Genomic DNA, 27,793 nt, shown 5'->3' with positions numbered 1-27,793 from the left:
TACGTCCTGAAAATGTAACCAAACGGGCTCAAACTGTGAGCAAACGTCGGGAAATGGACGTAGAAGCAACTCTTTTGGTTCTGTGTACGTGCTTGGACGAGTTTAATGGGTAATGTTGCCAAAACGTTGATCTTGCTCATAATTTTCGGTTTACCATACCGTTCCGCAGTTAGATGGAGTTACAATGTAATATATACGAGATGGACGTGCTACGAACGGAATTGTCGTACTTCGGTCGCGATAGGGACGTGTTATGGCGTGGTGTGGTCGGGCGTCAATTGGCAGTACGTGTGCACATCGACCGTTCCGTTTGTAGCTCGTTCGACGCCGTAACAGACATACCTAACTCTACCGCATTACGTCCTCCCATCTTCACACGGTGATGGAAAAAAAATACAATTTATGAGAGAAGGAGGAGAAGACCATGTCTGCCTACCTGCCTGCCTGCCTGTAGCTGAAAAGATAGATTCTGTGTACCTGCCTACCTGCCCCCCCCCCCCCCCCCCCGTAAACGTCAAGATCAGCGTAAGATAAGGAGTACCGTCGGTAGTAAAATTCCGTGATAATGTTCTGTTCTGATTAAAGGATACCAGATTAAGTGAGGCTATATATACATGTATAAACCCACTAAAAATATATACCACTGTAACGTACACTTGCCTTCAAGTCTTATTGACTTGAACTGCCATAAAATGTACGTTTTCGCTACAAACATAAACGATAATGTATAAAACGTTTATTTACAAATGATATAAAAACACTTTTTGCTTAGAATATAGTTTTTGTAGGAAAATACAATGTATTTATTACCGAATCAATATATACGTACGGCTCTATCAACAATAATTAAAGAAAAAATAAATACTCAAACAGTTAAAAACAGCAGTTTTGTACGGTATCATCTGTTATGGTGGTACAGTGACCCAGGTTTAAGTAATAGCTGTTAATTGACGAATCACATGGATCGTGATCAATTCATCACCTTAGGCTGCTTAATCTTATTTTACGTTTCCTCGGACAGGTTCGGAGTTATTGGGCACGATATACCGTTTCAATATAGACGTTTTGTCTAAGTCAAAATAAGTTTATTTGTTGGGCAGAATGTTTTAGAAAATTGTTGATTGCAACTTATTTTGCATATTTTTGTAGGTATTTTTGTCCTTGTTGTCCATTATTTTGCTGTGTGTTATACATTTATATGTCACTTTAATTTAATTCGTCATTATCGAAAACAATATGTCTATTATCTTCAAATCTAAGCTGTCAAAGTTGACAAACGTGATTAATCATTTCTTCCTTGTTGTTGAACATGTTATTGTTTACAACTAAAATTTATGAACTTTTTTTCTCGATTTTCACTTTGATTTAAAAAAACTCACTAATCTTTTGTATAATTCATAAGCATAATATAAATACTATTTTGGTTAATTATTTCATCAAATTCAGTTTTGCTGATAACTTTTCTGTGCGTTTATTTGAGTTGACAAAATGACAGCAAAGAATTTTTTGGGATAGGTTGTTTACTTTAGTTACATTTGTATCTAAAAAATTAAGTTTTGACTTGTAAGTTGGTTCCTTGTGGATAAATTTGATTTATCAGGCAATTTAAGATAAAATGAAAGAAAATAATCAACAAGCAGTTGTACATAATAATAGAAATATTATACACTAGGTGAAATTAACAGCCCAGGTTTTCTTTCAAAATAGGCTGATTAACTTAAAGTCTGAGCTGTTTGTCTTTTAGCAATAAATCTGGACTGTGTTGTGTTTCAAATGTATGCACTGGTCTTATTGTATTGGGTGGTTTGCAACTTTTATGCTGAATATCAATAGGCATTTGATTTTTTTCTTTCAAGAACCACTGTCAGAGATCTAATTGTGTCGGAGAAAATCTTAAAAAACATGATATATTACAAATAACTTATATTTAAAATAGTTCTAATAATTTCAGTAAATTGAACGAAGAGACACAATGGCAGACATATTATCCTGACACGTAACAACTGTAAATATTTAAGACATTAGAGTAAAAGAGAAGAGAGTGTGAAAATGCCACCAAGTTCAGGTGAACTATGGGGTCACCACTTGATGCCACAGCAGGTGGCTGTGGACTGTCTACTGCCAAATGGTCTTCTCATACCTCTCAGGTAAGTGAAAGCAGGGATTGAATTGTATGTTTTGCTCCATTTACCTGAATTTATAATTACCATAAAGATAATTATATACCCTCGTTGAAAAAAGTTGATTCTTTAACAAAGTTGTGAACATTGTTTATGGTTGTAATACTCCCTTACATATATCAGATACCTGCTTGACTCAATTAAGAACTTCAAAATGAAATATATTTAAGAAGAATTGTTTGTTAGAAGTTAGTTAGTTGTGCTTAACTAACAAACGGCATGAAAGACTAATTAATCTATTTTAATTGCTGTACTAACGAAATGAATCAGTTTGTTAATATTAAGTAAAATAACTTCACTATGAGAAGTAAAGGTAAAAAAAGTTTTTTAATGGTTACAAGAGAAAACTGTTTAGAATTTACGATTTTCTCATTAAATGACAACTGGCAGGGGCAGACCTTACCCCTAGTTATGTTTTGAAATAACGTGTTGTGTGTGTTTCACACTGTAAAATGAAGTTTTTTGGTGATTAAACAATTGTTTTGCTTTTTTTTCAATTGCTAGGAGTTAAATGCTAAGGTTTATATAAAAAAAATTGAAAGCATTATTCCTAAGATAAATCAAGCCTCCATCCTTTTTTTTTAAAACATTATATATAATCAATCAAATTGAAAAGGATTGACCAAATGTCTGGAAGCATCAAGGATATCTCAGTAAGGAAATATGGCAATAAGGTATAGCATTATTATTATTATTATTGTTATTTTTTATTTTCGTATTTTAGTATTGATCACCTTAATTGGTAGAAAAATCTTTATCAAAACTTTTAAGTGTGTTAATTGTTAGGTCCATCAATACATATTTTCCATGTCATATTGAATGATAAAAGAGAAATTCCGAAAAAATAAATATTTTGGCAATAAATTGCACACACAAATTGAAGTTCAATTGCATGAAACAAATTCTTTTGTTACAGATGTAACAGGGACTCTACCATAGAGAAAGTGAAGGCAGATTTGTGGCTTGAGGCGCGACGCCAGCCGCTATTTCACAAATTAGGTGAACAAGTGCAGTATATATTTGTGGGCATAACTCAGGATGCTGAGCTGGAGGAATTTTACGATGAGACTCGAAGACTTTGTGATTTGAAGCTGTTCCAGCCAATACTAAAAGTGATTGAACCGAAGGGAAACAGGGAAGAGAAAATGCTGAATTATGAATTAGGTAATGAATTCATATGTGCTGAAAATCATGGGTACCTTTCATAATGCTGAAATAAACAACTTTGGTACCAGGTAATTATAAGAAATAAAAATAAGGCCATTAGGCCAATACATAGGCCCCCCCCCCACCCCCCCCCCCCAAAAAAAAATAAATAATTTAAGCACAATCAAGACAGAAACGCAAGTGACATTTTGGTATTTTGTCACTGTGTATTAGACAATTATTCCTGTTTTTAATTGTAATCGTCACAAATGGATTTCATGGTCATGTCAATACCATCTTGGTACGGAGAATCATATTTTTTTATTTAGACGATGGGTTTTGCTAGGTAGCATTGGGTTACCCTAAACATAGGTATATTTTTCATGGCCTTAATGAAAGATTCAACTACTTTACTTTTACAGGTATGGCCATCGGTATACCAATGAATGAGTTTAATGAGATGAAAGAGCTTGAAGTGATGACATTTAGACGCAATATTCTCACTGTGTGTCAAAACGCTGTTGAAGATCGGCGGCGAAACGGGAAACACAGCCTCGCATTATACACATACCCTCCTGATGTGGAGAACTCTGCGAAACTGCCCTCACACCTGGAGGAGAAATTACAAACTGACAGTAAGACTTCAGGTGATGCATGCCTTCATAGTTTAGCATTACTCATTTACTGCATGATATGTGTTGTACCACACAAAATTTGGTCCCAAATTGATCAGATAACGTCTAAAGTCCATGTGGAGTGCAATATTGATTCTGAGTTCAAAATAATTTGTCCAAACTGAGGCTTTGTACTTTGGACCAGAAAAAACATGCTGTGACATTTATTTTAAAAGAAATATTTGCCATTTATATTCAGTGATGTGATTTGTCCACAGATTTTGGTGGATCCCTTCCCCCCCCCTCCCCTTTATTTTTTATGTAAGTTAATAATTTATTAACTGATTAATAAACCTTAATTTGCTTCTAGTTCATTCGTTCTTAATATTCACACTGAAGTCCCATTTTTGTCCAGTGCATATCTTTCCATTTTTGGTCGAAATTTAAGATTATTTGGCAGAAGTGACCAACATAGCATGTGAATGTGTCACACACAAGACAAAACTCCCTACCTTGAAGTTGAAGGTCACAGCAACCTTCTGAACTTGGTATGATTTGCTCTATCAAAACCTTTCTGATAATAGTTTGAATATGGTTCATATCCCTCTTGCTCATGGCTGGATTTTAAAATTATTTGGCAGAAGTGACCCTAGTATGATGATGCGTCATGCTGAAGACCCTTGTTCCTACATTCAAGGTCAAGGTCACAGTAACCTTCAGGACTTATTATGTTTTGCTATATAAGCCTTTCTGATAATAGTTTGTGTATGGTCCATATATTTGTCATACAATGTCGGATTTAAAAAAAAAATGGTAGAAGTGATGACCATAGTATGAGGATGTGTCGCACACAAGACCCTTGTCCCTACCTTTGAGGTCAAGGTCACAGCAACATTCTGAAGTTTGTCTTGCATAACAGTTCAAATATATTTTAATGTTTTAAGGTGAGTATTAATGTCTTTTTTATCAATGAAGGTACATGTACATCCAGCTAAAGGAGAATATCAGAAAATTGCAGAAAATATCTTATTTAATGTTTATCACTTTTTTCTTGTGAAAATATACCAATATTAAGTATTAGCTCTTTTATAATATGTGTACTGTTTTGTGTAGATGCATTGCCTATGTAGAGGTAGTACAGATAATGTGTGTTCTTAATAAGAAATTGTCACTGGACAAATATCTGTCAGTGAAATTTTAGTGCTGTTCAGTATATTATGATGTACAAATTACAGTAAAACTGTGATCGCTCGAGGTCGCAGGGGACAGAGCCTAAACCTCTAGGGAAACGATGTTTCGAACGACCCGATTTTCAATTCTCCAGTCTGTTATGAAATATATTTCATTGAATTTCAAGTATGAAGTAGTCTGTTTTCTAAGTCACCAATTATGTGTTGCATTGTGGAAATCTCTCATATGTTCAAAAGCTGTCATTTACTTTATGTATACTAAATATAAAATGTAAAAGAAATATCAATAAATCGATTTTATTTTACAAAATGGCCATATTGCAAAGCAAAGTAACAAAAAGGAATTATTTTCAGAGATTTTGATGTTGGCTCGATATTGTAGTGTTTATTCATAATTTTTATTACTCATCTACATTTCTTACAATTAACTTCTTGTCATTTACTTCTCATAATTTACTTCTAAAATACCCATATCAACTTATATCGGTCATGCGTTAACAGTGTTAACGTTATTTCACACCTTATCAATTGCCTTTCAACTGTCATTGCAATTTTAACAACTTGCGAAAATTTTGATACCTAGCAATTGTTTGTTTATTTTGGAACTCACTTTCGGGAAAAAGTGTGAAATTATGACCTCGAGGGAGCCATAAGGTTTTGTGCATGATTTGTGTACTTGGGACCGAGAATATTGCTCGACTCCTCGACATAATTAGGTTTCGATGCAGCGTAGGTATATTTTATATGAAAATAGAAGGAAAAAAGTTCGGGACCAAGCTCCGACCTCGAGGGATCTTCGGTTCTCGAACGACCGCTTGATCGAACGACTGCAGTTTTACTGTATTTTATTCTAAGACTGCCTGTCACCCTTAAGTGTTTTCAAACAGTTTGTATTGAGAACACTTCATGGTTAAAAATCATGAATTACATACATGCCATAGGCCTGGGCAGGTGAAAAATTCCCCCTGAATATCCTGCTTGAATTTCTTGTTGTTTTTTGTGTTTAATTAAAAAGGCCCTTTAAAAGTAGAACATGCAAAAATAAATGCCCGCCGCTAGAGCATTTAAATGACAATTTTAATTTTAACTCCATGAAGAGCTCCTTTTGTGCTGATAGAATGTTATGGTTTAAAAAAAATATTGTATAGTTATTGAAGCCGTTTGCAATAAATGTGCATGTATGAATATTAAACTTTCCTATCTCAAACCATCTTACCACTTAATGTTTAAGGAAATGAATGATCTTTTTCATTAAGATCTGTAGATAGACACTTGATATTCTTGATGTTAATGGCCTTAAACATTGCTGTACTTATGGTTTCATTTTGTTCATTTCAGACAAGAACTTCCTGATGTGTGTGTGGGTTGTCCAGTCAGACAAATCCAGGAACAAGTTTACACTGAGAATCCCCCACACTGCAAAGCCTAATGATGTCATAGCAGAAACTATTCGGTGGCGGAGTAGGAAAATGGGTCGCTCAAAAGAGGAGACAGACCGTTGTATAGACGGCTATTCTCATACCTACGTCCTGAAAGTCTGTGGTTGTGACCTGTTTCTGTTTGAAGGTTATCCTATCAGTCAATACAAGGTTGGTCCACCTTAATGGAGCTTCAATTGCCTAATTAAATGATCAAATTATGATTATGTAGTCTAATTAGACATTAATTGGTGTTTCTAATTAGGAAGCATTATTGTAATAGTCTGCATGACATTTGGTTTGTCACTTTCAATGGTCTTTCAATTTAATAATTTGTGACAAGTGCTACAACTTAGTTTTATATCCCAAAATGTCCCTCTTGATTAAAATTATATATTTTTAGAGTTACATTCAAACTGAAAACCAAAATACTGCAGATGTTATTTCAAATAAAGTAGAACATGCATCAATATGCAGCTGAAATATGTACAATGCAAATAGTTGGTATTGTGGAACATTGTAAATTAATTAACTGAGAAACAAACATTTTTGTGTATATTATCATATATTAGAGATGAAACGATCAAGTGTTGTCAAAAATGAGTGGAAAACTAGAAAGAAGAAAAATAGTGAAGAACAACTGTAAAAATCGTTTGGTATTAAGCAATTAATCAAACTCATTGTAAAAATACAAAAAAAGTTTATCCATTTTGATTTTGATGGCATAATCTAAAATTGATTGGAAAGGATTGACTAATATATCTGATGATCTGTCTTTATTTTGGACCAATTTTCAAACCCTTTGATATATATGCAACCAATAAAACTTACAAGTCATTTGTTGAGACCTCAATGAAGCTCCTTTAATTTCTCCATAAACATGTGTTATATGGAGCTGGCGAAATATGTTTGTGACACTAACATATAATTTGTCAGCAAATTTTTACTAACTACACTATAAGTTTCAAAGAGTTGTGTTTGTTTTGTTTGTAGTATATCCGAGAGTGCTTGGAAACTAAGAAGATTCCCCAACTGATGTTGCTGACCAAGGAGAATGTTTACGCTACAATCAAGGATACACCGTTCCATATGCCATCTTATGTTCAGAGAGGTACGGCAATGCAGACATTGTACTGTTGATAATTTGTGTGAGAGGTCCCTAAGGTAACCAGGGTTCGAATTTAGACTCGCATACTCGCAAAATGCGAGCGGCATTTGCAAATTGCGAGTGACTTTTATTCAAGCTCGCAAAATTTTGCGAGTGGTTTTTTTCTAGACCACAAAATGTTAAAAGGAAAGTAGAATAAACATTAATTTTGCTACAAAGTCGCGTGTAAACAATCTATAAGTGGCATCACTACCAGTTAAGAGACAACAACTCTAGTAAGTTTTCAAAAATAGAACAAATACGGAAAAGGCCGAGTTTTATCTCGAATCTTTCCGGGGATGCTCCGAGGTGTGCATAATACAAAGTGAAAACAAATGAGTTGACATGATGTAATCACCAAGCTCAATCATTGGCTAAATTTAGCGCTTTCGCGAACTCTCGTAAAACCCCATCAACCTTTGAATATATCCGCTCAACTGTCAAAGTGAATAAACTTCCGATATATTTTATAGTCCAAAGCATCCATGCTACATTTACTGTTGCTTTTATTTATTCTAAATTTATACTGTTATTGTTTTTAATACTTACAAACTTAATCAGTTAATGAAATCTGTAGCGTTCTCGCCGAATGGGAATTACCCGATGGCGAGGGTAAATATACCCCCCTCAAAGTGAACAATGTCAAATTATTGGACAGCTTTGTTATCAAAAAGCGGCCAGCATCCGATGAGTCATCTGTACCCCCCCCCCCCCCCCCCAACCCCAAAAAAAGAAAAGAATAAGCCAACTACAATTTATAGTAGTTGAGTCACTCAAGATGGATCCTTTTAATGTTCATAATATGTCTTAGTTATAAATATCTACTTTAATTAGACAATATTATAAGGGAATAAAGACAATAATAAAATTGCAAGTTGATTTTTCATTTTGCGAGTTGCCTGAAAAAGCACTCGCAAAATTTAGTGAGTGCTCCTCAAAGTTAAATTCGAACCCTGGTAACGTTAGATGTTATTATCTTACAGGTTCATTTTGCGTAGAAAGAAAGCCAATGTTTAGTCATAGGGTTGTTGTTGGCGACATTGTGCAAAAAATTAAACTTTGGCTATAACTCAAAAACCATTCAAGACATTCAAATGAAACTTGGCAGACATGTTGACAGTGACAATATGCACATGCTTAGCAAAGCCCATTATTCTGGCTTTAATTACCCCAGAAATACCCCTTTACTAAATGCAAACAAAACAAACGTGTGTTTCAATAGGGTTATTTCAATACTTCAATTTTGCAGTTATATAGTTAACAATATCCCGGATGTTTATAACACTGAAGCTTAACCTTTTGTGTATTGATTTTCCCTTGAAAATATCGTCTGCTAAAATTTGAAGGTAATTATTTATACTGCCAATCGCAGGTGTGAGATCCACTGTGACGTAATAAAACCTTGAGGCCGAGTACTGTACGGAAAATCCCCAAATGCATTGATGCGTAAATCATTGAATATATTACGTCAGTTTAATTTACCATTAAAATCAATAAAGACATAATTATTTGTAGATAATATTTTGTGTTACAAAGAATAGAAACAATAAGCAGCTGAGAAAATGATGAGTAAATTTTCTGCTGAGCTAATTGATGGCCAGCATGGTTCTAGTCGTAAAATAGGTCAGGTAAACACATTTGTGCAAGCGTTGATCTAGATCTTTTTATTCATACTGGGAAAACATTTATCGGCTTTCTTTTTGTAAACTATTTTATGAGGGGGTAATAAAGTTAAACAGACACTCTGGACTGGATCTCTCAGCTGGATGACACCGGATATTCCTGCCATATTTCTGTGTATTATACACGAGAACATCTATTGTCGGCTTTTTAATCCAGATGGGTCTTTTTTATGATAGGGGTAATAAATTTAGATCGATCCCAGCATTTTTTTACCCTTTGATTTAATGAAGTTATGACATTTTAAAGAAATGTAACAATTCCATCTTGGAAATGCATTCACAGATGAAATAAAATAATTTTATATTTCATCATTGACACCGTTTTTTAGATAATTTAATTAGGCATCTATAAAAAATGTATTCACATAAAAAAGATTTGGTCACAATTATTTGGAGTTATATTAAGTTTAAGGTCATATCGCTGTAATAATTTGCTCTTTTTCGATTCCCTAAAATTCCTATACAAATAAGGACTGCTTGCTTATCAGTAAGTTGGCTATTGACTGGGATGTGTAATCTGGCCACTTGCCTATGTGCTAAAGGGTTAAGGAAGAATTTTTACTTCTTTTTACTTTTCAAGGAAGAATTTTTACTTCTTTTTACTTTTCAATGAAGAATTTTAACTTCTTGTTACTCTTCAAATTATTGAAGTTGAATACATAGAATATAGAGATACATGTAATATTTTTTACTACAGTTTGACCAAAAAAAACGTTCTAGTTGATTGGTCTTTGTTTTGAAGGGTTTAGTAATACTTTGACCAATGTAGTTTATGATCTTTGGTAATGCTTTCACAAAGGCTGTTAATGGCTCATTTCTTCATTGACAGGTATCCAGGCCTTGAATGATGTTCAGAACAAGACTACCATATCAATGTTCGAGGTACACACCAACTTCAAGATGAAGGTACACTGTGCTACCTATGTCAACGTGAAGGATGTTGGGGGAAAGGTATGTGATGAAGAATTTAAATGGCAATATGTAAAAAGAGATTGTTTCTGAACTGTAATTGTTACAGGAAGTAAAATATTGAGCGAACATTAATGTCCCAAGTGATTTCTCATTCTCATAGTGTTGTACAGCTGAGAAATAAAATCTGCATTGAACATAAAACTTGTGAAATGATCTTTATTGTATCTTGCTGCCATTTTAATTTCTCAGTTATGTGAGCAATTAAAAAGTAAATGCATAATGTAATTAGGTAGAAATATAAACATATCTTATTTACAAGTCCAGCAGGGCATTTAATCTCGATGTTTTTCCGCAACAATTGTATACCGTAACACTTTGTTCCAGATCTATGTAAAAGTTGGTTTGTACCATGGCACAGAGCCACTGTGTGAAAGCAAACTGACAAAGGAGTCAGACTTTAACAATCCCCGCTGGAACGAGTGGCTGGAGTTCCTCTACCTGTCTGACATCCCGCGGTCTGCAAAGATCTGCTTCTCCATATGTTCCGTGTCCAAGCGGAAAAACAAAAAGGTACATGTACATGTATGTTGGGGATATTTTTTGTGGCCAAAAAAATCCATCTGGTTTGGGTTACTGGACTCTACCAAATATGACTATGACATTCGAAGAAATCTGCGTCATCCTTACCATTACTCTGTTGGTTAAAAAAAAGAATGATTGTGTGTGTTTTAATATGTAGTTTACAAAACCTTTAAAACTATATACTGTAGATTACTTTAACACCATTCCCTAATGATGATAATGGTGTTATTACTTAATTCCTAATATTTTTTACATAGCCTACTTGTTTTTGGACAAGATTTTTTCCATACTACACAATATTTGTTTTTGGCTTTTTGAAAAGGTAGTTTATGAGAACTTTAAAGAATAATTGATGTAGATAAAAAACCTTGTTGTTGATTGTTCACACAGTTGACATTCATTTAAATACAAAAATATATCAGCCAGTGTAAGTCTTCGTTTCTTGTGATATTAAGGATTTTTTGTGGAACAAACTGGCTCAATAAGTTTCCTATACATTGTCATTCTGACTATGTATTCATGTAACATCAGAAATTGATCATGACACTGTAAGGAATGATTGTATAATTAAATATTGTCTCAAATCTATTACAGATCCACTATGCACTGGCGTGGGGCAACCTCCAGCTATTTGACTTCAACACACACATGCTCAGTGACAAAGTCAGTCTTCAGTTGTGGCCGATGCCCCACGGGCTGGACGAACTCCTCAACCCCCTGGGGATCCCGGGCTCCAATCCCGATAAGGACCAACCTACCCTGGAGATTGAGTTTGAGACCTTCAGTCCGACGTTATCATCTCCACCTGACACTCAGCTGGAAGATCTGGCCAAGTTTGCTACAAACAGAGATAACAGACAGTCTTCATTAGCACTGGTTAGAACATGGGCAATAATGTGCATCTTTAAGTATTCTAACATTAGGATTTATACTGTTAATAACAGAAGAGACAGATTCTGCTCCTCAGAAAGCCATCTGATATAATCAAATCAGCAAACCTTCAATACAATTCTTTTCAAAATTACCATAAATGACAAATTGTATGCAACACCCAGCATACAGAGCAAAGTCAATTCCTAAATAATGAAGTCGGTAAAACCAATACCATGGCATGGATTTGATGCCAAAACCAGCATATAAATGTGCAATGTCATGTGCACATTCAGTGCAAAGCTGGCATTCACAATTTTAGTGCCAAAATCTGATAACACCAAAATTTCCATTTAAAAACCAGAATACCATGCAAATTCAATGCCTGAACCAGAATACCATGTAAATTCAATGCCTGAACCAGAATACCATGCAAATTCAATGACAAAACCAGAATTCCATGAAAAATTAATGCCAAACTTGAAACCATTACAAATTCAATGCCAAAACTAGAATACTTCGAAAATTCAATGCCAAATTCAGAATACTTTGAAAATTCAATGCCAAATTCAGAATACACTGCAATACTCAGACCAACACTTTTTCTACACTGTAGCAGGCAGATGACTGGAGACATGAGGAGGAACAGTTACTGGATATTATAGGGAAAGATCCTCTCTCAGAAATCCTGGAGCAGGAAAAGGCTCTACTCTGGAAAAGAAGGTAGAATTTCTCCCGCTTTAGTTGAGCCTAATTGGTATATTTCAACTATGAGTGTCCTAAGTAAAAGTTTGTGAAGCATTTTATCTTTTATATCAAGCTTTAAAAAGAAAGTAGAAATTCTCCCGCCGTAGTTGGGCATAATTGGTATGTCTCAACTGTGAGTGTCCTAAGTAAAAGTTTGTGAAGTATTTCATTATACATTCATCTTGAACTGCTACATATTGTGATACTACGCATAAATGCATGTGTGCTTCAGGCTGATTGACGTCATCAGGTTGTTGTTAAATTGGAAAAAAGGCACCATCAAATACCTGTATGTTTATTTCAGGGACTACTGTCTACACCAGCCCAACTCGCTACCAAAGCTACTCAGTGCAATCAAGTGGAACGACAGGGAAAATGTGGCTCAAGTAGGCAGCAGAAATCATTATAGTCTTTTACACTACTGTGTCTTGTTTTACAGATGTTAATTAGGGCAGAAAACTGATAAAAAATGTTAACTAATGATAACGATATAGTACGTATCTCCTAACATTTACATATTTAACAACAAAGTTTCACATACTCATTTACTAAACATTTTATTCGGCATAAGCCGGGTAATTTCATCAGTAACATTCATTTTAAAGGTAATACATAGTTGTCTTAAAAGAGCAGTGCAATGATGAAAGACCAGTAGACACACACAACATATTTCTGAATGTTAATTTCAGTGGTACAAGCTAATGGATAATGGGACTATTCAATCAGCTGTTTAGCTGAATACTAAGTGATTATTTGAAATTAAATTCAGGTTTAAACATGCACAATCAAATAAACCTTGTCTAATATTAGCAAAGGAGCTTTTTGGTTAAAGAATATATTTCAGTATAACCAATAACCAAGAATAAATTATTTGAAAAATCTACCATACAGTACATTCAGAGAAAGATTGTACCAGATTTATTCACACAGGTCTGGCAGTTTTTCTGTGTTGTTGTCCAGCAAATAATCGTATTTGTATACATGTATCTGCAGTTGTACATGTTGCTGAAGCAGTGGCCGACTGTGTCCCCGGAGGTTGCCCTCCACCTGTTAGATTGTTCTTTCACTGACCTACGGGTACGCCAGTTTGCCGTTCACTGTTTGGAGATCGGCATCTCGGACGACAAACTTCAAAGATACCTCCTACAGTTCATTCAGGTAATCTGGCATTTCTACTCTGTGTTATCATCTAATGTGAAAGTAAGAGCCACTTCCTGGTATATGTTAGACAGTGTAGCCATGACCCTCTCTCATGTAGCCTTGACCCTCTCAGACAGTGTAGCCTTGACCCTCTCAGACAGTGTAGCCTTGACCCTCTCAGACAGTGTAGCCTTGACCCTCTCAGACAGTGTAGCCTTGACCCTCTCAGACAGTGTAGCCTTGACCCTCTCAGACAGTGTAGCCTTGACCCTCTCAGACAGTGTAGCCTTGACCCTCTCAGACAGTGTAGCCTTGACCCTCTCAGACAGTGTAGCCTTGACCCTCTCAGACAGTGTAGCCTTGACCCTCTCAGACAGTGTAGCCTTGACCCTCTCAGACAGTGTAGCCTTGACCCTCTCTCACGGATGTTAAATGAAACAAGTTTTTTATTTTATTTTGAAAAGCATCCTGTAGTGTTGTTTTCTGTTGAACAGTAAGTTTGAAATTAATTTGTTTCTGTTACACAAATTCAAATGTATAAAAGCAGAAAATTAAATTAAATTATTGTATCTTGAATTTATCAGCTTATTCAATGCCATGCCTTTAATGTATGTAAACTTATTCAATGGTTTCCTGCCTTAAAATGTATAAGCCAATTCAAAGCTCTGCCTTCAATGAAAGTAATCTTATTCAATTTTTCTGACTTAATTATATAAGGCTATTCAATGGTTAGTTTTTTAAATATATAAGCTTTTTCAATGGTGTTATGCCCTTCATTTTTAAGCTTTTTCAATGGTTAAATTTATGAGTTAATTTAATGCTTTTCCTAAACATTTCAGGCTCTCAAATTTGAGCCGTACCTGGACAATCCACTGACGCGGTTCCTGCTGAAGCGATCACTCATGAACCAACGAATAGGACAGCAGTTCTTTTGGCATTTAAAGTATTGAAAGTTGTGGATTATTAATGTTTGTGCTAGAAATTTAAAACTAGATATTTACACAAGCTCATGAAATCAGGTTAAATATATACCTCCAAAGGCCATATTTATACATGACCTTTCAATTGAAGATGTGCTAAATAACGGCTCTATTAGTCAGACCATTGAGGAGAGGTGTATGAGCGCTAAGGCAGTTAAAGGGAATTAAAGTCCATTGTGTGTTTATATTATTTATATGGAAAAATCATTCTGATAATTTCTGACAACTTTCACTTATGCTCAATATTAGATCAATAAGAAAACAATGAACAGTTAGCAGTAAAATATGATAAAATTGTATTTTGTTTAAGTCGCACTGTAATTTAAAAACATACCACCTATTAAAGATAGATTATAAGAACAAAGTCTAAAGTTACTTTTGTAATACAGCCCACGTTATTTGTCAAAATTTTATTAATATAAAACTACTTTGCAGATCAGAATTGCACCACACAGCCATGCGAACGCGATATGGTCTGATTCTGGAGGCGTTCTGCCGAGGGTGTGGCTCATTCATGAAGACCCTGCTCAAACAGGTGGAGGCCCTGGACAAGCTCACAAAACTCACCAATGTCCTCAAGGCCTCCGGAAGCAATGTGAGTAGATATGATCATGTTTGATTTCTACCTCAAAGGAGTATATTAAGTAGAGTTGAAAGGTAACGAATAAAAGGTGATTGCGTTATAGGACACTTTTTTGACGTCCTTTATCATGTGTATTATGTGAATACATTCATTTCACTTGACCATGGTTGAGAGCCTATACGCACCAACAAAACTGCACTAAGCATTTACTATCCATCTCCCGGAGTTTCCATTCTGGAAATGATGTTATAAATCAATCACATTAAGGATTTAGTGCATTTTCTTGAATAGTAACATAAATTGGCAGTTTAACTATTAGTAAAAACTGTGATAACTTGAAACACAGTGTGTACATGGCTGTTTTAAACACATATCGTCATTAGCATGATACAGGATTAGAAGGCAGTAGCTTGATATGGATTTCTCAATATGGCAAGCTGTATTTTCACTGTTTGATAAGGGAAAGGAAATAGATAGGCATAAAATAAATATCTATAAAGTCTTGCAATTGTTCAAAGGATGAAACATCTGTGTACTCTGTCCATGAACACATAACATGTTTTTCCAAAGCACACTGAATCATATTGTTTTTGGCACCAGGACAAGACAGAGTTGATGAAAGGACTCCATGAGCAGTTACAGCAGCCTGACTACCAGGAGGCATTGACCTCGCTTGCCTCGCCTCTCAATAACAGTCACAGGCTCGGTAATCTCTGGTATGTAGCCACTACTATTAATATTTTTTAACATTTGACACTCACTTGTACCGGTAAGAGAAATATGCTAAGTTTGTTGTTTTTATTAAGAGAAATATAGTAATGTTTGGTATCAAATTTCGAGCAATTTCTGAGCATTTTTGATTTAGAAATTATTGCAATTTTATGTGTTTGTTTGAAAATGAAAGTAGATGCGCTAAAAAAGTAAGTAGCAAACTGCTTCAATTGATGAATAAGTAACGATTCCTTTTTACAGCTATGAGGTATGTGAGGTAAAGATGTCCAAGAAGAAGCCACTATGGATGGTATGGGAAAACAATGACCCGCTTGCCGACCTCTGGATCAAACAGTACACCATCCTCTTCAAGAACGGGGATGGTAAATTGTTAACTTACATAGAATATGTTCATGGACATGTGAGGAATTGAGAATAAAAAGTTTTGTGGAAGCATGACATTTTTTTATTGATACATTTATCAAATAGTTTTATAACCTCTGCAATTTTTTTTATAATAAATACTGTTATGGCAGTAAAAAAATGAGGAATAGATCATCACTGGTTTAAAAAGTCCACATATATCATGAAGGTGATTACCTTTTGTATAACATAGGATTGAAGCTGAATGAATTATTGTCATATTTTGATTAGTAAGTACATTAAAGAAGGTATCAAATTTCAGACCTGCGACAGGACATGCTCACATTACAGCTTATTAGTGTAATGGACTCCATTTGGAAAACAGCAGGCCTAGATCTCAGGTAAGTTGCTTATAGTACTGTGCTAAACTTGATTAGACATACCAATATGACTGCATTGAAAATCTTTGATATTCTCTGCTCTTCAAGGGAGATCACTGTGTGAGAGATTGGTAGTAAAAAGGTATATGTTAGAATCAACATAGCCATTTTTTAACCTTGTCTGTTGTTGGTAAGAAAGAAGTTGAGGTATTGTCATAGCCTTGTTGTGCATGCATAAACCTTAACAGTGACCATAACTAAAACATGAATGATAGAAATATCTGCATGAAACATGGTACACATGTTTCCTCAAACTCTTGGTGTAACAATTGCCATGCAATGCCCCTTGACAGATGGAAAATATAACAACAGGAAAGTGTTGATGTGTGCTGGCAATTGGTATTTCTGTTGTTCATTAAGAGCTCAACTGTCCATTCAGTATTCATCATTGTCTGTATAGATTGTTTAGATTTGTAATAAGATTCATAAAAGTTAAAGCCATAGATCAGTTGATATTTAATGAACATGTGCCCTTTCATAGTTTAGCCAGATATCAAATTGACAGACAGCATTATTTAAGCATCACTTACTTAAAGACAGTGTAAACTGTCCAGTTTATAATTATGTCAATGACATTGAGGCTAGTTCACAATTGTAAACTAATATTTTGACATTGAATCAATATTTATATACCATCACCTGCCATCTCAGGATGACGCCATACCTGTGCCTGGCCAGTGGTCAGGATGTGGGACTCATAGAGGGAGTGCGCAACTCAGCTACAATCATGAAGATCCAGGAAAAAGGTGGGGCCAAAGCCACTTTACAGCTTGGCTCCAAGGCCTTGCATAATTGGATCAGGCTTCACAACCTTGAAAGGTATAGTCAGACTGTTGATACAGTAACTGCTATTAGTGGGTTAATTAGTAGGTTAATGTTTTTCAAATTTTAATGTAGAGTAATATGCAAAAAATGTTATGGAGTGAATGGCTAAAGAAAAATGTAGGTCATTTTATGCTGTAATTTCTTGTTTTGGATGAAATGACACCCTGATTCATTGTTAAACCAATGGATAGATTTACTAGTCACGTCATAATCCTGGACAAATAAATGCATGTGGACATTTATTGAACAAATCATGGAATTATTAAGGTTTATTGCTGCCTGAATTAAGGGTTGTATCAATTGCTTCTTCCGGAATACTTTTTCTAATGTCAAATCAGGGGCTCATGGTGAAACAATTCACACGGTTTTCTGGAAGTGGTTAAGTTCGAAGTACATGAATTTCCCCATTTCAGGTACGATGAAGCCATTGATATGTTCACTCGGTCCTGTGTCGGTTATTGTATAGCGACGTTTGTGTTGGGGATCGGGGACCGACATTCAGAAAACATCATGTGTATTGAGGATGGCAGGGTAGGTGGTTTGTCACATTTTATTTTATATATTGTTTGAAAGCCCATAGATCTTAATAGGACTTGTTAAAATGTTCAGATAAAATAATTGTCAAACATTTTAGCTTTAGTTTATTTATGACATACATGTAAAAGTAATTTATTTTTAAGGTAAAGAACCTGTTTAGAAACTTAGTAATAATGTACAAAAGGAACAAAATAAATCATCGTAATAATTAGCGATAGTGTATGGTACAACACCAAATTATTCATTGCTATACAAGAGTGTTTTCCATTATGAGTTTCGAGAACGCTGATCTACATGTAGTATATTATTATCCAGTCTTTACCTTAAAAAAATTTCAGCACTTGTCCTTTCGGGCAGGTATTTGAAGAAAACCACTTGCCAAATAACAGTATTACTTGCCCAAAATCATTTTAAAGAACCACGACAAAAATCAAATTGTAGTGTTTATTATTTATTTAAGTCACCAATTCATGGGTAAATATACGAAAGCCAATATCTAGAACATTCATTCAGGATTTGTGAATTGTTGCTGTCGAAGAAATTATGAAAATTGAGGGATTTAAATTTTGGAAAAAAATGCACTTGCCCGTTCAGGCAACCACCTGGGAGTTTTGACTTGTCTGAAATAGTATTTACATGTCCCGGGCTTCTGGCAACCCAGTTACGACGAAGACTGATTATCTACACCACCATCCAACATAGCTCCTACAGGAACTTATTACGTGACCCTAACCCTAACCCTAATGCCTTCATTAAGGCAAACCTATATTTCTCTTACAGGATCTTAAAGGATTTTGAATTCCTTCTTGGGAAAAGCCCTGTATTGCCTTTTATAACCTCGTCCCTTTTCAAGAAATATAAATTGAGTTACTTTGATCAGTGTTATTGTATGTGTCAGCGTGCACAAACATACCATGGTAAAAGTAAAAGACCTTTCAAGATATTCACATGCAAATTCATACACATGTTTCCAGTGACAATATGTAACGAGGCTTACAGCCCTGGATTTAGTAAGTGCAAGTTATGCCCCCTTGAATTATTTAAAAAAATCATTTAAGCAATTGCATCCTCTTGCAGTGCTCTTTGTCTACTTTTCTTTGGGATATTTCAGGTGTTCCACATAGACTTTGGGCATTTCCTGAACCATAAGAAGAAGAAGTTTGGGATCAATCGGGAGCGAGTGCCATTCGTCCTCACAGAAGATTTCGTGTATGTGATCGCACGGGGGCGGGACCAGCCACAGAAATCAGAAGAATTCAAAGAGTAGGAAATAATGCAATTTATTATTTACTTTCATTTTAAATAACATTTTTACCCAGTAATAACTGTAGCCACAGTCTTTTTCCATCGTTGAGAATATCATGCATTCAAAAACAAAAATCTTAAAAAATCATGCAAAATTCCCAGATTTTTCATTCCCGTCTGATTCAATAATTGTAGGAAAAAATTACCCCAAATTTAGATTTAAGTACTTATTAAATTACCAGAAAAAGGCCTGAACTGAGGAGACAACGGTCTTGAAACATGCAAAATATAATGAAACTAAGTCTATTATTGTTATTATTATTTCATATATGATATAAACATTTATTCTAATGAAAAACATTCTTTACAGCTCAAAACATCCATGTATGGATGTTCTTACAATTTATACACTAGTAATAGTGTAAAGCTATGGTTCTTTTCACATATTAGTATGACTTTTCAGTAATTTGTCACATAGAAACTTTGTTAACTGATACTTTCATAAGCTGTAACCTATATGTACCGTGTATGTGCTTATTAAATAACACTAAGACTCTTTGTGTGACTCATTCTTTGCGAACGTTCTTTCAGATTCCAGCAGCTCTGTTTGCAAGCCTACAAAGAGCTCCGAAAACAAGCAGACCTCATAATAAACCTCTTGACAATGATGTTATCTTGTGGAATCCCTGAACTACAATCGCTGGACGATATAAGTTATGTGCGGAAGACACTTGCGGTTGAGTCAACGGAGGAGGAAGCTGAGTTATATTTCCGACAGCAGTTTGAGGCTGCATACAAGGGACAATGGACTACAAAAGTGGATTGGATTTTTCATCATCTGAAGAATTAGGCTCCATCAATTGAGTGGATATGTGAAAATTATACTAGTAAGATTGAGGACTGTAGACCAGTCCAGATAAATGTAACAAGTAAAAACGTTGGTTAATTTGACAAATTCAATGCAGGAACTTGGACAGTATTCATTTCCTGAAACAGTTTAGATATTTATGGATATCAAAACAGGCCCGGCATTCATGAGAAACATTATGTTGTTTCCTTACTGGGGTTGATTTCCTAATATTTTTATAGCCAAATTCAAGTTAAGTTAAAGTGTTTTCACCATAAAAAGGGGGATTTTCAATAAATTCAATGAAAAAGTGTTTCATGGCTATGTTTTGAATCTATAGAACAAGTTTCGCATAGTTTATTTCTTTTTTACGTGATTGTATGTTATGAGCTAAATTCAAACTAATGCCTTTATTATGTAATCTATATCAAATGTTTTGTGTATAACTGTAATAATACTTTTTTGTTATAAGTGCTATTGAATTGACTTTATGTTATATTGCTTCAGAACTGTTTTGAGTTACTGTAATATGTGTGCGATAAGTTTCTCAAGATATTTGTAACATATGTTGGATATACACTTATTTATTGTTCTTAAACAAAGAGAAAAATAAATGAATAAACATACATAACATTACGTCTTATTTGTAGGATATTTTGAATGTACTTAGGTATGGACTAAAACCCATGCTACATCTTCATTGGGTATGTTGTATGCAATGTTGAAAACTCTGTATAGCCTTGTTGTACGCGTTACAATATCTCTTTGCTGTATTTATTATTCTTTGCATCCCTAGGATAAACTGATTTGCAAAACATCGCTATCATCATGCATTGTAACCATTGCACAAAAGTACATTTAAATTTGACTTTAATACCCTGGTATATAAGAGTGATGTAATGAAGTAAAATATTTCAGTTCTGTAACAGCGATAGTGAATAATTTTGAGTGGGCTATTTTACTTGAAATTCGTTCAAGGCTTTAGATATTTGCAAGCATGTGTATACTAAAGACATGCTTGGTCAGTTTTTGAGGAATAAAAGGGACCTTAACTTAAATGAACAATTTAATATGACCCTAACCGGCTGAAAATATGCTTCCCATATGGCTCAACTATTCACCATGCCAATTTCTTTACCACAGATATAATTTAGTTGAGTGTAACCGTGTAAAGTTGTTGCTACTTGACTTTACGAATATTTCAGAACATGATTTAGCGATTTGATTGGCTTACACGATCTCGGCAATTTTCGTATCCAGGATCTTGTTTACAATAGAAATTTCCCGAACTTTCTTAATTTTCTAAAGATATTTAAATACCAGTGCACAGTCGGATATTCATAAGTACATAACGACAACCAAACTGAAATATTTAAATTCGACTTCAATGGCTGGAAGGTCAATGTTTCGAAGATTTGAAGAAGATCCGTTTTTTGCGTAAGAAAATGTGTTTTGTTTTCGTTTTAGCTCTCATTCACGTAGGCATAATCTAATAATAGACTAGACATCTTTTTAAGAAAAACATTGCAAGTTGCTTACTTTATGTATGCAACTGAAATGCATATTGTTTGTGTCGCTTTCTCTAAAATTTAGCTTACTGTAACATCAATGTTGGGGGTCAGTTATTCGGTTTCTTTATTATTTGGATACAGTACGTAATTTAAGTCCTTTACAGTTGTCCTTTAGTCATTCTAAAATGCCGTCCAGGCTTTTTTTTTCTGATGGTTAGCCTGGGGTTTTGGCCAGGATTTTCCCAGCAGTTTTTTTATTGCAGGGCGTGGCATCAATTGACTGGTGCATGATGATAATGAAAGATAAATTTTATTTCTCTACAGTGCCAGCTAGTAAATCTAGGTACTGTTGTCTAAAAAAATAGACATTCAAAATAGTATTCTCATCTCTAAAGGATCTGGCTTATAAAAGATTACATCCTAACTTTTTTTTCCAGGGATCACCGAGACCAGATGCGTGGAATGCAGGGTATGTTTCAGGACCCCTTCCAAGGTATGGGGATGTTAGAAGATGCTCAGGGTCGAGACAGACGGGGAAGAGAGAGGGGATCCTCAAATCAGCTGTCACCATTAGGAGACTTTGGCTTCGGAAATATCTTTGGCAACATGTCCAATATGATGATGAATATGGATAAAGCATTTGTGCGTTGAGCTAGTAACATTCTGATATCATTTAGATTTTTAACTCTGAACAAATGGCATACACATTTAAGAAAAATGTCATTAGATGTTAAATTGAAATGATTTACCTCCTTGTTCAAGTTGTTAGCATATGGTCTTTCCCAAATTTAATGCCATGTTAACTGGTAAAAAAACAACAGTATCACAACAGGCTTTAAAGTTTTAAATCTCTGACAGATTGACAGTTTTTTCTAAGATGAGCATGGGTTTTAATTTTACAACTCGTACTAAGAGAATCCATGTGTTCCTGCTTTATTCATCAAATATTGCTTTCATAAAGTAATTTGATGTACCTGGTAGAGTTTAAATTTTCAGGAGGAGGCCAGTCAGCGTGCTAGTTCCGGAGAAAATGGAGCTTCATTTCAGCAAGCTTCTTTCATGTCATACAATAATACAGGAGGAGGGCCTCCAAAAATCTTCCAGGCCTCAACAGCAACCAGATCTGGCCCTGGTGGGGTAGGTATTTAATTTTAACATGCATGCTGTAAGAGCTATTAAAGCGAGGAAGATTTCTGAGTGAAGTGGCTATATTTTCTCTTGGAGCAGAGTTCTCTTAATTTCACAGTAAAAGAAGATTTATGGATCTTTCAAACATTTATGAGGAAATCAATTTAATGTTAAATTCTGAATTCAAAGCTCTTTCCATGTATGAGACAGCATTTTATATCAGATGTTTGGCTTCTAACCTATTTCATATCTTTTATTTTATATGATTGCACATTTGATACTGAATTAAATCGGATGTGAAAAAGGTTAATCATTTCTGTTGGTGAGAAGGCTATGCATATCTTTAGAAAAACTGCATTTTCAGCATCAAAGCTTACGTTCTTATGTTGAGTTTCATGTTGACCAGAGATAGAAATTATAAATGTTAAATATTAAATTCATATATTTATAAATTATATGCTACTGTACATATCAGATAGTTCACTTAGCGAATGCTAATGCATTTTAAAATAGAACTGAAACTAAAAACAAATAACGACTGTATTGAATTAATGACTGATCTGACAAAAGTTTAAAGTGAAAATGTGTTAAGGTAATACTTTTTTTTAAAAATGATTGAAATAAAAAAAGATAACTGAAACAGAATTTGTAACAGTTCATATTTTTATCCTAACCTAGGTGCGTGAAAGTCGTAAAGCAGTTCGTGACTCAGTGCGGGAACTGGAAAAGATGTCTATTGGTCATCACATATACGACAGAGGTCATGAAGTTGAGAAACATCGCAACACAAGGTCAGGACAGGTGGACGAGTTGCAGAATTACCACAACTTAGATGAAAGTAAGTTGGTTGCTTCAAGGGTTTTAGACAGGTTTTTTAGAAGGACATGGTGCTGCAGAATAGGGTCAGGGTGCTGGGGGTAAAAAGGACATGGTGCTGCAGAATAGGGTCAGGGTGCTGGGGGTAAAAAGGACATGGTGCTGCAGAATAGGGTCAGGGTGCTGGGGGTAAAAAGGACATGGTGCTGCAGAATAGGGTCAGGGTGCTGGGGGTAAAAAGGACATGGTGCTGCAGAATAGGGTCAGGGTGCTGGGGGTAAAAAGGACATGGTGCTGCAGAATAGGGTCAGGGTGCTGGGGGTAAAAAGGACATGGTGCTGCAGAATAGGGTCAGGGTGCTGGGGGTAAAAAGGACATGGTGCTGCAGAATAGGGTCAGGGTGCTGGGGGTAAAAAGGACATGGTGCTGCAGAATAGGGTCAGGGTGCTGGGGGTAAAAAGGACATGGTGCTGCAGAATAGGGTCAGGGTGCTGGGGGTAAAAAGGACATGGTGCTGCAGAATAAGGTCAGGGTGCTGGGGGTAAAAAGGACATGGTGCTGCAGAATAGGGTCAGGGTGCTGGGGGTAAAAAGGACATGGTGCTGCAGAATAGGGTCAGTGTGCTGGGGGTAAAAAGGACATGGTGCTGCAGAATAGGGTCCGTTTGCTGGGGGTAAAAAGGACATGGTGCTGCAGAATAGGGTCCGTTTGCTGGGGGTAAAAAGGACATGGTGCTGCAGAAGAGGGTCAGGGTGCTGGGGGTAAAAAGGACATGGTGCTGCAGAATAGGGTCAGGGTGCTGGGGGTAAAAAGGACATGGTGCTGCAGAATAGGGTCAGTGTGCTGGGGGTAAAAAGGGCACAATGTGGCGGGCAGTGGAGAATTTGAACATTAAAAAAAAAAATCACAGAAAAAGTTAGGAATTAAGCTTTTTTGAAGTAATATTAGGTTCCAACTGCCAAATATTTCTAGTTTGTATGAATTTATCAATAAATTTTTAATAAAAAGATTAAATAATTGATTTTCTGAAGCATTTAATTTCATGAAGGTATGGGGGTGCACATTCTGGTGTCCATGAGGGCAGAAGGGTGCGACCAAAATGGGGCAGGGTGCAGCACCCTTCTATAATTTTTAAGTTTGAACCCTAGCTTCACTTACTGAAAGAAAGACTTTATACCACAACTAATGCTGGAAAGATCTCTGTTATTGTTTGGAAGTATATATTACTGTCTAATTGAAGAGACACTTGTAATGCTTGATATATCTTCATTTAGTGATGCAATGATTGGTATCCAGTTCCATCACGGATTGTTTTGTTTTATAGTTTCATGAACAAATGTTAAATGTCATCCAAATATGTCAACTCTTAACAACAGAAATGTATTGGCTTCTCCAAGGTTATGCTTAAAGAAATCAATTGATAAACACAGCTTCATTACAAAGCCTTATTTGTATTGAAGGTAAAGCTGAGGAATTTGACAGAGAATGGCAGGAAAAGTCAAGAACAGCATTCCGAGGATTAGACTATGGAGCGAACAGACGGACAGACAGACGAGAGCTCAAAGGCAGGCAAGATGAACGGGATCGACATCGAAGGGACGGCCGACATGAGAGGAGAAGGGACGAACAGCTTGCCTTGCCCGCCCCTGAAAATGATCAGGGCAGGAGATCAGAACACTGGGGACGCACAGCAGAGAGGCGGGATAGAAGTTAAAACAGGTAAGGCAACTTTGGGCACATGTTTTTGGACTTAATATATTTTTTCGAAGTTTTGCATGCATGCCAGCTGCTACCATACACATTGCAGTATCCCTAATGCATTTACATCTAAAGTCTTCAATGTTGTCTTCAAATTAAGTGTAAAAAGTCAAGAAATTTGTTGAATTTGCAAAAGCATCCCATGGACTAGGAAAGTTGAGCGAGCTGTTCTCCCACAACTCTTGTTTATATATAACCTTTCATACTAACCATATTGGGCTCTGGTTTCCAGAAAATGTTAATAATGTTATTTTTATGTTTCAGACACCAAAAAACAGTTACAGAAGAGGAGGAAAATATCTGAAAAACAAATAGACTGTTGGAGTTTCAGACTGTTATTTATACACCATTCTGGAAACATTCCTTCACATTGTGATACTTTGTACATAGCTTTTGTGTATTCAATATGTTGTTTAACAGAATAGTTTTGGTTTGTCTACTTACAAACATTAAACAGAATGACATTTATTTGTTTTATACAATTAGCTGCTAAGTTTGACATGATTAACAAATGTCGTCTACAGTATTACATTAATTAGTCATTTATTTTACCTTGTATATGTGTGTGGAAATTCTCTACATACTTGTGATTTGTGCCCTCTACTATTGTGGTGGATTTGTGCCATACCAGGGTCCCTAGGATGTTTGGAGAATATTTATTTTGCGTTTATAATACTGTGTTTACCATCCAATGAGCCCCAATATTTTTGGAGAATATAAATCTTATTTCCCCAGAATATGGAGGATTATGCTCTGCTTGTATGTCTTGATTTCCAGTTTGAAAAAAAAAAAACATAAGTCCCACTTTGCCATAGTATTGTCCATTGGTAGTGTTGAAGTTTTAGTTTTTTTAGCCCCACTTTCAGCCATATTATTGTCCATTGACACTGGTTAAATTGAAGATAGTTATAGTCCCACTTTCAGCCATAATATTGTCCATTGACACTGGTTAATTTCAAGAGAATTCAAGTCCCACTTTCAGCCATAATATTGTCCATTGACACTGGTTAATTTCAAGAGAATTCAAGTCCCACTTTCAGCCATAATACTGTCCATTGACACTGGTTAAATTCAAGAGAATTCAAGTCCCACTTTCAGCCATAATATTGTCCATTGACGCTGGTTAAATTCAAGAGAATTCAAGTCCCACTTTCAGCCATAATATGGTCCATTGACACTGGTTAAATTCAATAGAATTTAAGTCCCATTTTCAGGCATAATATTTTCCATAGACACAGGCGAAATTCAATGGATTTTAAGTCCCATTTTCTGCCATAATATTTTCCATAGACACTGCTTAAATTCAATAGAACTTGTGTGCTTTATGTGCTGCATGTTGGATTTGAAAACCTGCTGGTTACCATTTTAAAAACTTTAATTGCACTTGTTTTATAGAATGTAACCTTAAAAATGTAAAAGCAAAAAGACCGTATCATCCACCTGATTCATTGTTAAGTATGTCAGGTTGTTTTTGGAATTACCCTCATAGACAAGATATCCATTTTAGGAATGGTGATGGAATGTTGTGGTGATTTTTACAATAAATGTCGAGCATATTCATTTCAAGTGTTCTTGTGAGTTTTAAGCATTATTTTGACTGTTGCTTTCAGTATGTTAGTTAGTTCATATCCATTTATCCTGCTTGATTGTGGATGAAAGCTGATCATGCTCGAGTCAGTTTCCTGTGTAGAGGCCATGAGAAGGTATCCCAAGCATAGCTAACACATTTGACATTTTTTTTAAGACCCTCACAAAATGTTCATTTTTATCCTTCCAATGCCTCTGCTTTTAACCAAGTTTTGTAACAGCTAATAAAATCACATTTGAATAGTTAACCTGCACCTGATGTTATGCTCAGTCCAACTACTAAGCCAATTTGTCAGTCTTACCACAAAATACAACCCTGATATCACACCTTGCCATTTAAATCACAAGGAACAAATATATATAATAGAAGCATATATATTGAGATTTTTAATGACAGCGAAAATTACTAGTGTTTATTTCGGCAGCAATTTAGTTTTAAGTCCAGACTTTTTGAAAAAATCTGTATAAAATTTGCTTAGACAATAAACTATAATAAAATTCAACACAATGAAATAACTCCTCTCCACTAAATATTTCCCCTACCTACCTAGCCAGGTACTTGTCAGTATGTTACCGGAACCACGTTTTCTTGTATGAGCTTATAAATGAGAATCCTGATGAAGTATTCATTCTTTAACAAATGTGTTTGCTCCCTGTTGAATGACCCCTAGTTCTTGAACCATCTTGACCACTAGTACACTTTATATGATCATGTCCCCTAAGTTTCAGAATCCTCCATCTTAAATTGTAGAACTACATGTAATTAACCCCACAAACATTTTGTTACAGACAGCTTACAAAACTAACCAAACAATGACTTGAATATACCTCTAC

At 35.4% G+C, this 27,793-nt stretch overlaps 2 protein-coding genes across 4 annotated transcripts; both read left to right on the top strand.

Annotated features, from left to right (window-relative positions):
- Positions 1 to 1,090: 1,090 nt before the first annotated feature.
- LOC128203376 (phosphatidylinositol 4,5-bisphosphate 3-kinase catalytic subunit alpha isoform-like) lies at positions 1,091 to 20,781 on the top strand. Of its 3 annotated transcripts, none has more exons than XM_052904779.1 (21): positions 1,091 to 1,145; positions 1,952 to 2,147; positions 3,097 to 3,344; positions 3,749 to 3,973; positions 6,469 to 6,719; positions 7,542 to 7,659; positions 10,207 to 10,328; positions 10,674 to 10,859; positions 11,466 to 11,747; positions 12,358 to 12,464; positions 12,793 to 12,874; positions 13,482 to 13,646; positions 14,468 to 14,571; positions 15,044 to 15,203; positions 15,792 to 15,907; positions 16,164 to 16,285; positions 16,588 to 16,666; positions 17,357 to 17,524; positions 17,944 to 18,061; positions 19,179 to 19,330; positions 19,904 to 20,781. In XM_052904779.1, the coding sequence occupies exons 2-21, from the start codon at positions 2,050 to 2,052 to the stop codon at positions 20,160 to 20,162; spliced, it is 3,162 nt and encodes a 1,053-aa protein (XP_052760739.1). In that variant the 5' UTR covers positions 1,091 to 1,145; positions 1,952 to 2,049; the 3' UTR covers positions 20,163 to 20,781. The 3 variants fall into 3 exon arrangements, with proteins under 3 accessions (XP_052760739.1, XP_052760740.1, XP_052760741.1); XM_052904780.1 differs by having other exon boundaries at positions 1,132 to 1,149; XM_052904781.1 differs by lacking the exon at positions 1,091 to 1,145 and having other exon boundaries at positions 3,749 to 3,961.
- Positions 20,782 to 21,394: 613 nt separating this feature from the next.
- LOC128245477 (myeloid leukemia factor 1-like) lies at positions 21,395 to 26,932 on the top strand. The gene is made up of 6 exons (XM_052963659.1): positions 21,395 to 21,596; positions 22,108 to 22,312; positions 22,667 to 22,807; positions 23,477 to 23,636; positions 25,075 to 25,333; positions 25,637 to 26,932. The coding sequence occupies exons 1-5, from the start codon at positions 21,547 to 21,549 to the stop codon at positions 25,326 to 25,328; spliced, it is 810 nt and encodes a 269-aa protein (XP_052819619.1). The 5' UTR covers positions 21,395 to 21,546; the 3' UTR covers positions 25,329 to 25,333; positions 25,637 to 26,932.
- The last annotated feature ends 861 nt before the right edge of the window (positions 26,933 to 27,793 follow it).

This window comes from Mya arenaria, chromosome 9 (genome assembly GCF_026914265.1).
Source record: "Mya arenaria isolate MELC-2E11 chromosome 9, ASM2691426v1".
In the NCBI taxonomy this organism is placed as follows: Eukaryota; Metazoa; Mollusca; class Bivalvia; order Myida; family Myidae; genus Mya; species Mya arenaria.
This window is presented reverse-complemented; position numbering and strand designations above follow the sequence as displayed.

Excerpts from the sequence above, each read along its gene's own strand:
- LOC128245477 (XM_052963659.1), top strand. The coding sequence starts at position 21,547 with ATGGCTGGAAGGTCAATGTTTCGAAGATTTGAAGAAGATCCGTTTTTT. Across the intron at positions 21,597-22,107 it reads GAAGAAGATCCGTTTTTTGC|GGATCACCGAGACCAGATGC; the intron begins GTAAGAAAATGT and ends TTTTTTTTCCAG. Across the intron at positions 23,637-25,074 it reads TTACCACAACTTAGATGAAA|GTAAAGCTGAGGAATTTGAC; the intron begins GTAAGTTGGTTG and ends TTTGTATTGAAG.
- LOC128203376 (XM_052904779.1), top strand. The coding sequence starts at position 2,050 with ATGCCACCAAGTTCAGGTGAACTATGGGGTCACCACTTGATGCCACAG. Across the intron at positions 15,908-16,163 it reads CACAGGCTCGGTAATCTCTG|CTATGAGGTATGTGAGGTAA; the intron begins GTATGTAGCCAC and ends TCCTTTTTACAG. Across the intron at positions 16,667-17,356 it reads ACAGCAGGCCTAGATCTCAG|GATGACGCCATACCTGTGCC; the intron begins GTAAGTTGCTTA and ends CTGCCATCTCAG.